General features: G+C 42.2%; 1 protein-coding gene across 4 annotated transcripts; it reads left to right on the forward strand.

Moving 5' to 3' along the window:
• The first annotated feature begins 6,158 nt into the window (after positions 1 to 6,158).
• TEX30 (testis expressed 30) lies at positions 6,159 to 11,291 on the forward strand. Of its 4 annotated transcripts, none has more exons than XM_071455184.1 (5): positions 6,159 to 6,236; positions 7,219 to 7,449; positions 8,468 to 8,519; positions 9,596 to 9,813; positions 10,924 to 11,291. In XM_071455184.1, exons 1-5 carry the CDS (start codon positions 6,219 to 6,221, stop codon positions 11,095 to 11,097), a joined length of 693 nt encoding a protein of 230 aa, XP_071311285.1. In that variant the 5' UTR covers positions 6,159 to 6,218; the 3' UTR covers positions 11,098 to 11,291. The 4 variants fall into 4 exon arrangements, with proteins under 4 accessions (XP_071311285.1, XP_071311286.1, XP_071311289.1 ...); XM_071455185.1 differs by lacking the exon at positions 6,159 to 6,236 and adding an exon at positions 6,243 to 6,950; XM_071455188.1 differs by lacking the exon at positions 6,159 to 6,236 and adding an exon at positions 6,243 to 6,950 and having other exon boundaries at positions 7,277 to 7,449.
• The last annotated feature ends 641 nt before the right edge of the window (positions 11,292 to 11,932 follow it).

An 11,932-nucleotide genomic window follows, 5' to 3' on the forward strand; every position in this document is an offset into this window, starting at 1 on the left:
AAGATAAGGAGAGGATAAGGAGAGAGCTCCTTATGAGGAGCAGCTGAGGGAGTTGGGGTTGTTTAGCCTGGAGAGAAGGAGGCTCAGAGGAGACCTTCTTGCTCTCTACAACCACATGACAGGACGCTGTAGCCAAATGGGGGCTGGTTGGCAACCAGTGACAGGATGAGAGGACACAGCCTCAAGCTGAACAAGGGGAGGTTCAGGTTGGACATGTGGAAGAATTCTTCAAATCTAAATTAATTATTCCAATTAAACATTGGAATAAGGTGCTCAGGTAGCTGATGGAGTCATCATCCCTGAAATTCTTCAAGTGAATGTGGCACTCAATGCCATGGTCTAGTTGATATGATGGTGTTCAGCCAAAGGTTGGACTCAACGGTCTCAGAGATCATTTCCAGCCTAAATGATTCTGTGTTTCTGTAATTCTGTCTGCTTAAATGAAAGAAGTGACCTGGAGGAATGATAATTGAAGAAGGTAAAACACATATCTGCAGAGACTCTGCAGTTATTCATTCTGACAACTTCTGGATAAACAAAGGGCTTAATTTTCTGTCAACCTATGTGAGAATTAAAGGCAAAGAGAAGTGCAATGTCACTTCCTGCATCTCATAATAATCATATTAACAGAAGTGAAAATGGCCTAGGATCTTGCAGCAAGATGCAAAATGTACACAGTGCCCATATTTAGGGGCTGTAGCACAATGTTTATAATTATAACTATCAATAAACTCCAGATAAGTAACTTACTTGAATGATTGATGACACAACTGCTGAAGGGATCTGATTTTTGAATTGAGAATTAAAGAGACTAAAATCTTGAAACACTGTTCACAGCAAAAGAAACCCTAGCAGCAGCAATGATGTTCTTTACCATCCCTAACCATGTTAACCTTTTAAAAAAGCAACAGATAGAGTGAAACTTCAGAACAAAAACATACATGGAATTGAGCTTAGCATTCAAAGATTGTATGAACATGCCAAAACTACTAATTCTTTCCTTTCAGCATTGAGAACAGAAAGGTTTGTTCCACTGACTCCTGGCCAGGTCAGTTCACCATCAGCCAAGGGGAGAGAATAATGAGAGAGACCCCTGCCAGCAGTGGCCTGTGCAGTCCCAGCACACGCAAGAACTGTAACAGCTGCCACTGGAAAACAAAGTGGTTGCATTTATCAAGAACAATGAGGGAATTCAAAGTCTCTAACAAAGACTCTGAGAAATGTATAGCATCCAAATTTGTCATGCAGAAGCATGTGTTATGATGACACCTTCCTTAATTAAAGTAAGGAACTTTCATTTAGCACCACAACTACAAAGCCAGAAACGTTCCCAAAGAGACTCGTGCACAGGGAGAGAAGTTTTTATGCGCTGCACATTTGTCACCTGACGTTAGCAGTGCTCCCAGAGTTTGTGACCTATATAATGCTACAAAAGGCACCATGTACCTGACATAATTTTATAAAAATAGATGCCTAATAGATGCCTAGCACATACACATTATATATTTATTATATACTATACATTGCATGTCAGTAACAGGCTTACAATAGTAAGTCTGAATAGACTAAAACCAGGCAGGCTTATTCCTTCACCCTTCCTGGAGAAAGTGGTTCTGCTTATCGCCTGCCCATCACTTCCTCTTTCATGGAGGACCTCAAAACTTCTTCAGACCCTCAAGAAGTATGGTGCAATAGCTAAAAATTAGGCAGTGTTATGGATATCACCACTTTTAAACACAGGAAACAATAGTGGCTTATCAGGTAATAGCTGGCTGATCACTTTCAGAAAATTATTAAAGGTTACTTTTGATACCTGTGAACACAGCACGTCCATGTGCTGATGTGTATCCACATCCTCAGGAAGAAAAAAATGAAGGTTCTTGCTCAAAAGTCAAGTTTGTAATTTAGAAGGAGAGTTGAACTTTTAGAACAAATATGTGTCTCCAGCCTAAAAAGAACCCCAAATTTTTTGCAGTCTTCTATTAAAAAGCTTAAGAAAAAAAAGTTTCTGAGCCCAATATCCTCAAGATTATATTTATTTTACACTGAAATACAGACCCCCTCAACATATGTTTTTATACTTTTATAATTATTTTTATACATTTCTCTGAACAAATATATTCCAACAAAAGATTAACTCAAAAGGTCATCTCTGTTGTTCCCATTGTGTGTTAATCTAAGTCTCTGGTATGAAATGCTGTATTTATAATCCAAAGAAAAGAACAGGGATTGTCTGATGTGCTACTGAAAGTTATCGGGTCCCAAGTTTAGACCAGGGATAATGTCATTCTTTGGTAAACAGCCACTGTTTCTTTAAACCCAGCTGCCTTTGGCATATCAAATCTGTCAGAGGTGCTTACAGCAGTGCATAGGTTATTTTAACGCTCGACATATATTCCCATTGAGAAATGGCAAATCACATACCACAAATGATTTTCATATTTGGTGACAGACTTAGATTATTATGTACTATGTAGTTTCCAGAATCAACTTCTATTTCCAGGAGTGATGTAAGGTTAAAGTTATGAAACGATGCCATGCTCCTAAGAAACCATGTTTCCTTATCTTAGATGTTAAATTAAAAACATTGATTCAGAAGTTCCAAAATGATTCATAATTGGTTTTTTGGGGGAGCTTTAACTTACAGTATTAATTAATATTTAAGTGTGCAAAAAAAAAAAAAAAAGTATTTTCAATGCTCCTGGAAAGGAATAAAACTGGATTTCAGAACAGTTACTCAGCACACTTGAAAATCAACAAGAATCTATCTAAAAGTCCTCCTAAACCTAGAAAGACCTAATTTGGAATAGTTTGATATGAGAATTGCTTTATGATGCCAAATTAAAAAAAAAATCATTTGCACGTTAATTAATGCATTTTATTAGATATGCAGAACTCAATAAAACCCAGAATTTATCCATCATAAAGAATTTGCCCATGAGTTGGAATCTAATATATGCATTTATAATTAAATTGCCTTTGACATACTAGCAATACTTGGGGTCATTATCTTCCAGAAAGAAAGTTACAGCAGGAAAAGCATGGCAAAAATGTACTGGTCCAACCCTATTGCCACAGACCAGAGGATTAAAGAATGACAGAGTCTCTCCTTCCTCACACATTCTCTTCATCACAGAATCACAGAATGGTTAGGGTTGGAAGGGACCTTAAGGGTCACCCAGTTCCAGCCCTTCTGCCATGAAGAGGGACACCTTCCACTAGACCAGGTTGCTCAGGGCCCCATCCAGCCTGGCATTTGTGATGTTCTCAACTCTGCTGGTATTAGCTACCCTACCTCAAAAACTGTGCTTATGCACAGAAGAGTTTCATGTGTTGAAAGGAGATTGGAGCCAAGAAAATGAACTGAAAAAATAGGATGTAAACTGGTAGCAGCTTGATGTATGGAGAGAGCATAAGAAAGTAGTTTTCCAGTGGGAAGGGGTTACACATGGGTAGATTTAATGGGATACAGGTTCCTTAAGGACTGCTCTGGAGACAGTATGTGAGTACAGAAGGACAAATACAGCAGGTGGACTCAAGAGGGAGGAAAAATTAAAAAGAAAGAGAATGCAAAAAGCAGACCAAGAAAGGAGCAAAACAGCACCAAAAATATAAACTATACCAGAGCCCAAAAACATCCATTACATATAGAAATGAAAGCAGTTATAAAAAAACCCCAGAAATTAATATGAAGGAAGATTTTCTTAACCTTCTTCTTGCATACCTGTTTTCTAGCTTGAGGTTGTAACTACTTGGCACAACAAATCTTCTCAGTCCACTTTTGCCAAGAGGCTTAACTGGTGTGAACTACCAGTTAGAATAGTGTGATCTCCAATCAAGACAAATTAATTTCCCTAGTCTGCTGCACTCAGATGTGAGCTACGGCTCCAGGAGCAGCTGCCTGGACACCACCTATGGTTCAGCTCAGTGGAAGGTGCACAACTCACACAGGCTGTGCCTGACTTTCACTCAGCTTAACGCTTCTGCATCCCACTTTAGCTTGACGTCTTTTAGGCAAGGTAGAAATCCAGATAAATAAATCTCCCTGTAAATCTCCCAGGTTCTCTCTCGGGGTCTCTAGCTGGTCAGAGTGACCCTGAGGTGTGTTAGAAAGTTTCTTTTCCAAGCCCGGTGCTCAAAGAAGGAGTCAGAGCTCTTCATTTCTCAGTCTCAAGCTTGTTTATTGTATCTTATCTATAAAATTCTTTCTCCTGCCCTGCCGAGGTCTGCTCAGCAAGACAGTCCAAGGCACTCTGCCCACCCCTGGGGTGGTGTTATCTTTTTATACTAAAAACTACGTGTACAATATTTACAATTACTTTCCAACACCCGTCACCTATGTTAGACAGTGAGCTTCTATTCTAAACCAATCTAAAAGTGCCAACATCACAGCAGAAGATGGAGGCAAGAAGAAGGAGAAAGGCTGGACACACCCAGATTCCTCCATCTTGCCCCCTGAACCCCCATTCTAAAACCCCAAAAAATCTATTTTTGACCCTGCGATAAATTCACTATCATTCTACTTAAACTTTCATGGCTTGTAATTCTTCATACAAGGTTGGGAATTGTTTTTTCCAAGGGCTAAATCAAAGGCACGGGGGTCTTGGGCTCTGTGCCAAGGTCTCTGAGCCCCCTGGGCAGGGGCTTGAGTCCTCCAGGGCAGCCAGAGGAATTTCCTGGGTTTCCACAGTTCTCCACTTCTGTGTTTCACACTTACTATGATAATGCCTGGACTGGGAATTGGCCTGTGAGGCAGCAGGATGGTCACTGAGACCGCAGCTCAGAACCTGAGCTACCCTGCCAGGTTCACTTCTCAGAGGGTTGCAATATTTCAGTCCCAGTGTTTGACAATGTCCAGCTGGCAGGCCGACAGTGAGACACTCAGAGCACAAGCCAGAGTGAGCTTATTTTCCATCAACTGAACATATGAAAAACAAAGTTCTGCTGAAGATGCCATCTTCAATCAAGTAAGTAATAGGGCACCTTAAATGATATGAGCGAGCTTAATACACTGATACTGGAAGAAAACATGAGCTCTGGCTAAATACCTTGCAACAGAGGATTTTGGAATTTTTTACTGGCCTGTGAAATACTCAATATACAAATACTGCAAGCACTGCTGCATATTGTTGGTGCTGTCTCCCACCAGATTAAGGCTGTGTTTTGAACACAGTAGGTCATTACTGTACAACAGAGCATGGCCCCAGGAACAGATATGTACCTAGAAAACCAGCCACCGAGTGTCTCTCCCCTGTTTGTCAATGTCACACAGATCAAGTGTGCTGACAGCTGCCAAAAGAAAATTGCCTGCTGTCACTCTGGACATCTAACCTTTCCCTCTGTACTTGGCTCTGCCGAGTCCACACCCTGACTCCTGTGTCCCATTCTGGGTCCTCACTTCCACACAGACATGGAGGCACTTGAGCAAGTCCAGAAAAGGGCAATGGAGCTGGTGAAGGGTCTGGAGCACAAGTCTCATGAGGAGCAGCTGAAGGAGATGGAGGGGGCAAAAGGAGGCTCAGGGTGACCTTATCAGTCTCTACACCCCCCTGAAAAGAGGCTGTAGCTAGATGGGGGTTGGTCTCTTCCCCCAAGCACCCAGCAACAGGACAAGAGAAAATGGCCTCAAGCAGCGCCGGGGGAGGTTCAGGATGGACGTCAGGATAAATTTCTTCATGGAAAGGGTTTCTAAACATTGCAATGGACTGCCCAAGGAAGGTGGTGGAGTCACCATCCCTGGAAGGTGTTCAAGAAATGACTGGATGTGGCACTCAGTGCTGTGGTCTTGTTGACACGGTGGTGTTCAGTCATACGTTGGGCTCGATGGTCTCAGGGGTCGTTTCCAACCTAAATGATTCTGTAACTCATGCTAAGCATCTCATCTGTACTCCTTGAAGTCAGTAAAAACCTGACTTTCCGAGCAATCCCTATGCTATTTATTTGTGCTGAATTACCACCTAGCAGTCCGTAGAGTTTTTGTTCACACGAGTGAATAAAAACAATTTACGTGGGGCTTTATTTATTTCTGTGTGTTTGATGTATTTAACACGGCCCAACCCGCTCCCATCCACAGCTCCCTCTCCCCCGAATAGGCCGCTGCCCCTCCCCTCACCGGGGGGGGCAGGGCCTCGCCGGTCCTGACCAATCAGCGCCGCGGCAGCCGGGCCGCGGAGCGGGACTGGCGCAGGGAGCTGTCACTCCGGTGACGTCACGGCGGGATGGGCGGGCGCGTGGAGGTATGGCTGCCGCTTGGCCTGCGCCTGCCGCTCCTGGGGTGTGCGGGTTTCTGCCGCCCGGGGCAGCTGCCCTTCCCTCGGAGGGAGCTGGGCAAGGGGCCAGACTGCCGTCGCTGCCTTCCCACTGGAAAACTGCTGTGTGCAGGCTGTCCCGCGTGTCCTCCGCCATCCCCTGCCGTGTCTGGCATCTGCCACCCGCTCCGGGGGCTGCGGGGGCAGGAGCTCGGCAGGGCCGCTGAGCGCCTCCCCCGGCCTGTGCAGCTCCTCTGCGGAGCGCTGCAATGGAACGCCTTCGGGACATTGAGTTTATCTCAGCCCCGGGGTGTCCTTCTTGCTCTCAGAAGCCGCCACAGGGATGTTTGTGTTGCCCAGTCCCCGTTCATGCCGTAGAACGTGAGCAGGTCTTGTGTCTGGATCAGCTTCTCCAGCTGGCTGTGCTGATGGAGGCCCTGTGTCCCCCTGGAGCTTTGGCCGAACCTGTGCTGTCCCCTGTCCCTGGGGAAGGTTCAGTCCTCCCCTCTGCAGGCTGCTGCTTCACTCAGTGGTGATTGAAATCACTCTGTGATTTCAAAATGTTTGCTTAATGTCTTAATGTCACATATTATGGTCTTGGCAGATAGTTAGGTCTGGAAAAGCTAGACATAGATATATAGAGAGGGTCAGAATTATTTTAGCTTATGCTTTGAAGCTTCATTCTCTAATGGAGAACATAAGGTGAGGAGTCATAAAGTGACTTACCCATTATTGTACAGAAAATCTTTGAACCAGAGGTGCAGTCACTAATTTAGTACTCTTAAACAGAAGAAATAAAAACAGGCTTGCAATTTTGGTTTATTTCTTAATTGTCTGGGGTTTTTTTTCATAATAATGTGTAGATGTATAGACTGGGAACACTCCCTCTTGGTTTTTTGGGGAAGGCTTTTTGCGTTTGGTTTTGTTTGGTTTTTTAAAATAATAATACTGGGTTTTGTTTCATTTCTAGATTAAAGTAAAAATACCTTTTGGAAACAAATACCTTGATGCTATTTTTTCTGTCCCAGAGAAGAAACCAACATATGGAGTGATTCTTACTCATGGAGCTGGAGGAGACATGAATTTCCCTCACTTGGTGTCCTTGGCAGCTTATCTTGCATCCCATGGAGTTCTGTGCCTGCGGTTTACTTGTAAAGGCCTTAATGTTGCCTACAGGACTAAGGCTTTCAAAGCAGTTGTGGTAAGGAGTGAAAAAATTCTCAGACCAAAGCTTAGATCCACAGGTGCTGTCTTCCAGGTTTCTTAAATTACAGCCAGAGATTAGCCAAGCAACAGTGGGAAAATTAGAACCAATGTTTAGGTAAATGGAGCACTGTGTGTGAACAGAAACAGCAGAAGCGGTTCTTAGATGGGTAACAGCTGGAACAGCTGCCACAAGTGTGCGGGTTTGAGTGTAGGGAAAAAGAACAGCCTGACAAAGAGCAAGGGTGTTTCATGGGAAAATTTACAGTTTGCAAAAAGCGGAAGAATTTAGGATGGAAATGAGCTGGGTGAGGAATTTAGGATGGGTGATCTGCTTGCACTGAGCAGGAGGCATTTTCATAGGGGAACAAAATCGAGTTCTAAAGGAATTTTGTGTGATATCATTGTGATTATATGTACATTAATTTGAAGTCAGACTTTACTGTCTTTCGTGGGCATCTTCAGTCTTTATGGAAGAAGCATAATGTTGTTAGCGTGTTTATGTTAATATGCTGCAATGTAAAGGTAATTTTAAGGCATCTGCTAAGATAACTAATCAGATGCCATCTTATCAGATGCTATCTCCTAAAATGTGAAAAAATGTTGCTGAATTTTATCTTTTCTGTTGGACTTAACTGATTGTGTCACAAATACATAACCTCAATGAAGGGCATTTTTGCAAACCTGCTCTTCCTTTTGATGGGCCAAGAGTGTGCAGGGGGTCTGTTACTGTAACTGAGTTGATACATAGTATTCACTTATGTTTTGGTAACTTTATAGGGCATCTGATATTTTAGACTTGCTGAAAGCTAATGTTAAATTGATTGTGTTGTTGCTGCAAAACCTTATGAAACCATTTATGTGATAAAACCCAAGAGAGCACCTTATATGTACCTGTTCTTTAATCTTCAGTGCTGAAAAAGCTTCCCATTTTCTGTGTAGTAACTACAAACAGAAGAGATTCCCAGCTGTCTTAATTCTGACTTGTAATGCTTCTCTTTCTCTTATTTCTTTAGGAATACTTAAAACTTTGTGATGATTATAAACTTTCTGGTGTTTTCCTTGCAGGTATTGTTTTTATTATCAATAATTTTCTCTCTTATACTGTCTCTAGTAATAGCATTCTGTAAATATTCCAAGTCTGTCCCATTTTGGTGACAAGCAAATGAACCCTCCTTATGATGCCATAGGTCTTATTGCAGAAGAGGAAAGAAAGAGCAATAGATTGTATTTTCCAGGTACTTTGGGAAAAAACTTCCTTGTCACTTAGAATCACAGGGCATGACTTTTCTGATTATCCATGTGTACTTTTTAACTGCAGGTCTTGAAGAATTCTGGTTACTGATAAATGGAAAACAGTTTTCCTGAAACAGGTTTTGGTAATTAAAACCTAGTGGCAGATAAAAAAGTTAGCTATGTTACGTGGGAAGGGGAATAGATGGGGGTGGTTAGGAATATCTTGACAGGGAAAATTCTAAGTTTTCTCTTGAGTGAACCAAGTCTGTGCTGCTATAAGAACTAGTGACTTGTAGCACTCAATTTCAGTGCATTGTCAGCTCATATGCCTCCTCTTTGAGGAGATACTTTGATACTCGCTTGCTGTTACTGACTGACCTCATGTTCCAAGTTCACACTTTTTTCCCTCCCTTCTACTTTTACTTTTAGGCTGAAGTTCAAGGTGTACATAACACTGGCTGGATTTGTTTTGTGAGCCAAGTGAAATCAAGTGCAGAATTTTGTTTTGAATTTGAGCAAATTGAGGTTGCGTGAAAATAGTGATACAGGACACTATCATGGCTATCTCAAATTTCCAGGCTCTGGAGCATAGGACCAATGCTTCTCTTCCCTTGTCCCCAGGATGGGGTGTTGTTCCTTCCAGTATTGCAAGGGATCCCTATCCATTTATATTTTCTTTCTTTTCCCCTTCTTTTTTAAGCAGGAGTGTAAATGTTACAACTAGACAAATAGCTTAGCAGAAAATGTTGAAATTAGGATTAATGTTTTTCATGAAGGAGAACATCCGTAGCATTTTGTGACTGAAATACACTCAGTTGGATTGGTTTGGGGAGTTGTTTACTAAACCAGAATGTGGATGAGGTGACAGCAGATAATACATTTTTCCTTTATTTCTGCATGGGAGAAAGGCCGTTCCATGGGCTCACGAGCTGCTGCCTCTGTGATACGTCAGCTGAGCCAGGGTGGTGATGATGATGATGATAATGGCTTCATTCAAGGTCTCGTGTGTTTATCTTACCCATTGCATCGACCAAAACTGCAGTCCAAGCTCCGGGATGAGGATTTGTTACTGATCACATGTCCAGTGCTGTTTGTCTCGGGATCAGCAGATGAGATGTGTGAAAAAGTGAGTACCCTTGTAAATCCTGCTATGAAAGGGCAGTCTGGAGGAGCAGCAATGGGCCTCAGTGATGCCTGTATTTCACCTGATTAACAGCCTTCCCTAAATAGGTGTCTTCTGAAGGAAGCCTTGGGTAGAAAACTTCATCAGACACAAGGAAGCCTGACAGGGCTTCCTTTTGCTGCTTAAAATGTAAGGGACCGTGCTTGGTCTTCCACTTTAGCAAGCTCATCTTTGGGTCACTGAAATACCCCTGATTTAAATGGTTTCAATAGGAGTGCATAAATTAAAAGTGGTCTATGGAAGGAGTGAGTTATTTGCTATTTTGTTTTAATAATTTCAAGTTACAAAACCTGTATGGAGCCACCAATGTCACACTGGTCACATTTTCATGGCAAATTCTTCTAGCAAAGCAGTTCTACCCCCAAGTCAGGCTTCTGTGGTAGTGATATTTTTGTAGAGATGAAGAGCAGGTGTTCAGAGGGAGGGAAACAGTGCTTTTCTGCCGTGTTTCCTTGCAAACAGGTGTCTGCTGTTCTTGAACAGGCCAGTATCAATTTGGGGCTATGTGCAATTGGCATTTTCCATGCTTGGACAGTTTTTAAGGAGTCATAATGCTTTTGTGAGGATTTGTTGCCAAAATAAGTCAGGCCAGTGACCAGCAGATCCTTGGAGTGTCCTTTATGTGGGAATCTCTGACTTTGTGAGCTGGTTCTTAGATCTCTCTGTTTGCTGAGAGATTTCAACAGTGTCAAAGCTAGTCCCTAAGGAATTACATTGCTATTCAGCCTCTGCAGACAAATCTGACTTCAATTCTATCATTTTATTGCCAGCACTACCCTCTGACAGTAAAAACGGACTCGTTTGAGGTTTAATTTTCTGCTATTCTCTGTTTCAGTAAGAGTGAAGCTTTGAGCAGATCCCACTATTCATATCCTGAATAGAGAATACAACCCATTTTCCTAGCAAGGTGTTTTTCATGTGCACACAGATCCATCTATCTGTTTTTTAGGAGCTGCCTGATTTGCATTACACAGGCAAAGCAAGAGACATCTAGGAGTTCCAGAGTTTGTAGTAGCCAATTCTCTAATATTTGCATTCTTGTTTTCTCCATAGCAATTGCTAGAAGGTGTGGTGAGCAAAATGAAAGCCCCTAAAAAAATCCATTGGATTGATAAAGCAAACCACGGGATGGCAGTCAAAGGACGAACAGCAGATGATGTCATGGAAGAAGTAAATGCACAAGTTTTTTCTTGGCTTAGAGAGAATGTTCAACTGCAGCAAAAATAATTTGCAGTGTTCAAGCAGTATCTTCATTTAGTTTTTCCTAAATGTGGCAAATAAGGGGTTTGTTATTTTTTAGAGGCATATTTTTTAAAAAACTTATGTTTTCAGAGGTCTAAGTGAAAATGCAAATAAAGCTTTGTATGAATGAAAAAAAAAATGCAAAATAATAAAGAACTTCCAGAAGTACAGAAAATATATCATGGCAGCATTGTTCTCTGTGTTTCTATGCAAATATCCATATATGACACTTGGGAATGCAGAGGATTAAATAATGCTTTTGACTAATATTTGAAGTAATATACTAGAAAAAAATCTACTTCAACAGATATCTTTAGGGTTCTTCAATTTCTGAGTATATTACTGATGCTGTACTCACTTGCAAAACCTACTGATTTTAGGGTTCTGCCAGCACATCCCCTGAGGCTGGCAAGCCTGGTATACTACGTTGCCTTGGTGCTGTGTGCTGGCCTTCCCAGGTGCTTCCAAACCTGAGGCAGGGAGAGGAATCTCTGGTTGGTCACAGTGTCTGCCACCTTAGGGAGCCAGATTCTGCCTCTGTGGGGAGGAGGAGGTAATGCAGGCACAGCTGGGTGTGTGAAGCAAAGAACATGGTTCAGTTTTGAGCAATCCCCTTCACTAATGTCCTTTTTGTAAAGGACTGATCACAGAGGCCCTCTGATAAATAAAAACAAATTGTGTTTAGTGATGGAGGAACTCCTGGAGCAGGAACCAGTTGTGCATCCATTGTGACAGGATGATCTCAGGTCCCTGTCTGAGCTCTGACACTGGAGAGTGGATAAAACACTTTGTGTGTACTGGCAGCTGCAGCCTTTGTCAT

Source organism: Agelaius tricolor, unplaced genomic scaffold (assembly GCF_023055355.1).
Source record: "Agelaius tricolor isolate 1412-34295 unplaced genomic scaffold, bAgeTri1.0.p SCAF_45, whole genome shotgun sequence".
Classification (NCBI taxonomy): Eukaryota; Metazoa; Chordata; class Aves; order Passeriformes; family Icteridae; genus Agelaius; species Agelaius tricolor.

What these genes read in the sequence shown, in the direction of transcription:
- TEX30 (XM_071455184.1), top strand. An exon ending in TTCTGGTGTTTTCCTTGCAG is followed by an intron (nt 8,520 to 9,595) that starts GTATTGTTTTTA and finishes CATGGGAGAAAG; the next exon opens with GCCGTTCCATGGGCTCACGA. An exon ending in CAGATGAGATGTGTGAAAAA is followed by an intron (nt 9,814 to 10,923) that starts GTGAGTACCCTT and finishes TTTTCTCCATAG; the next exon opens with CAATTGCTAGAAGGTGTGGT.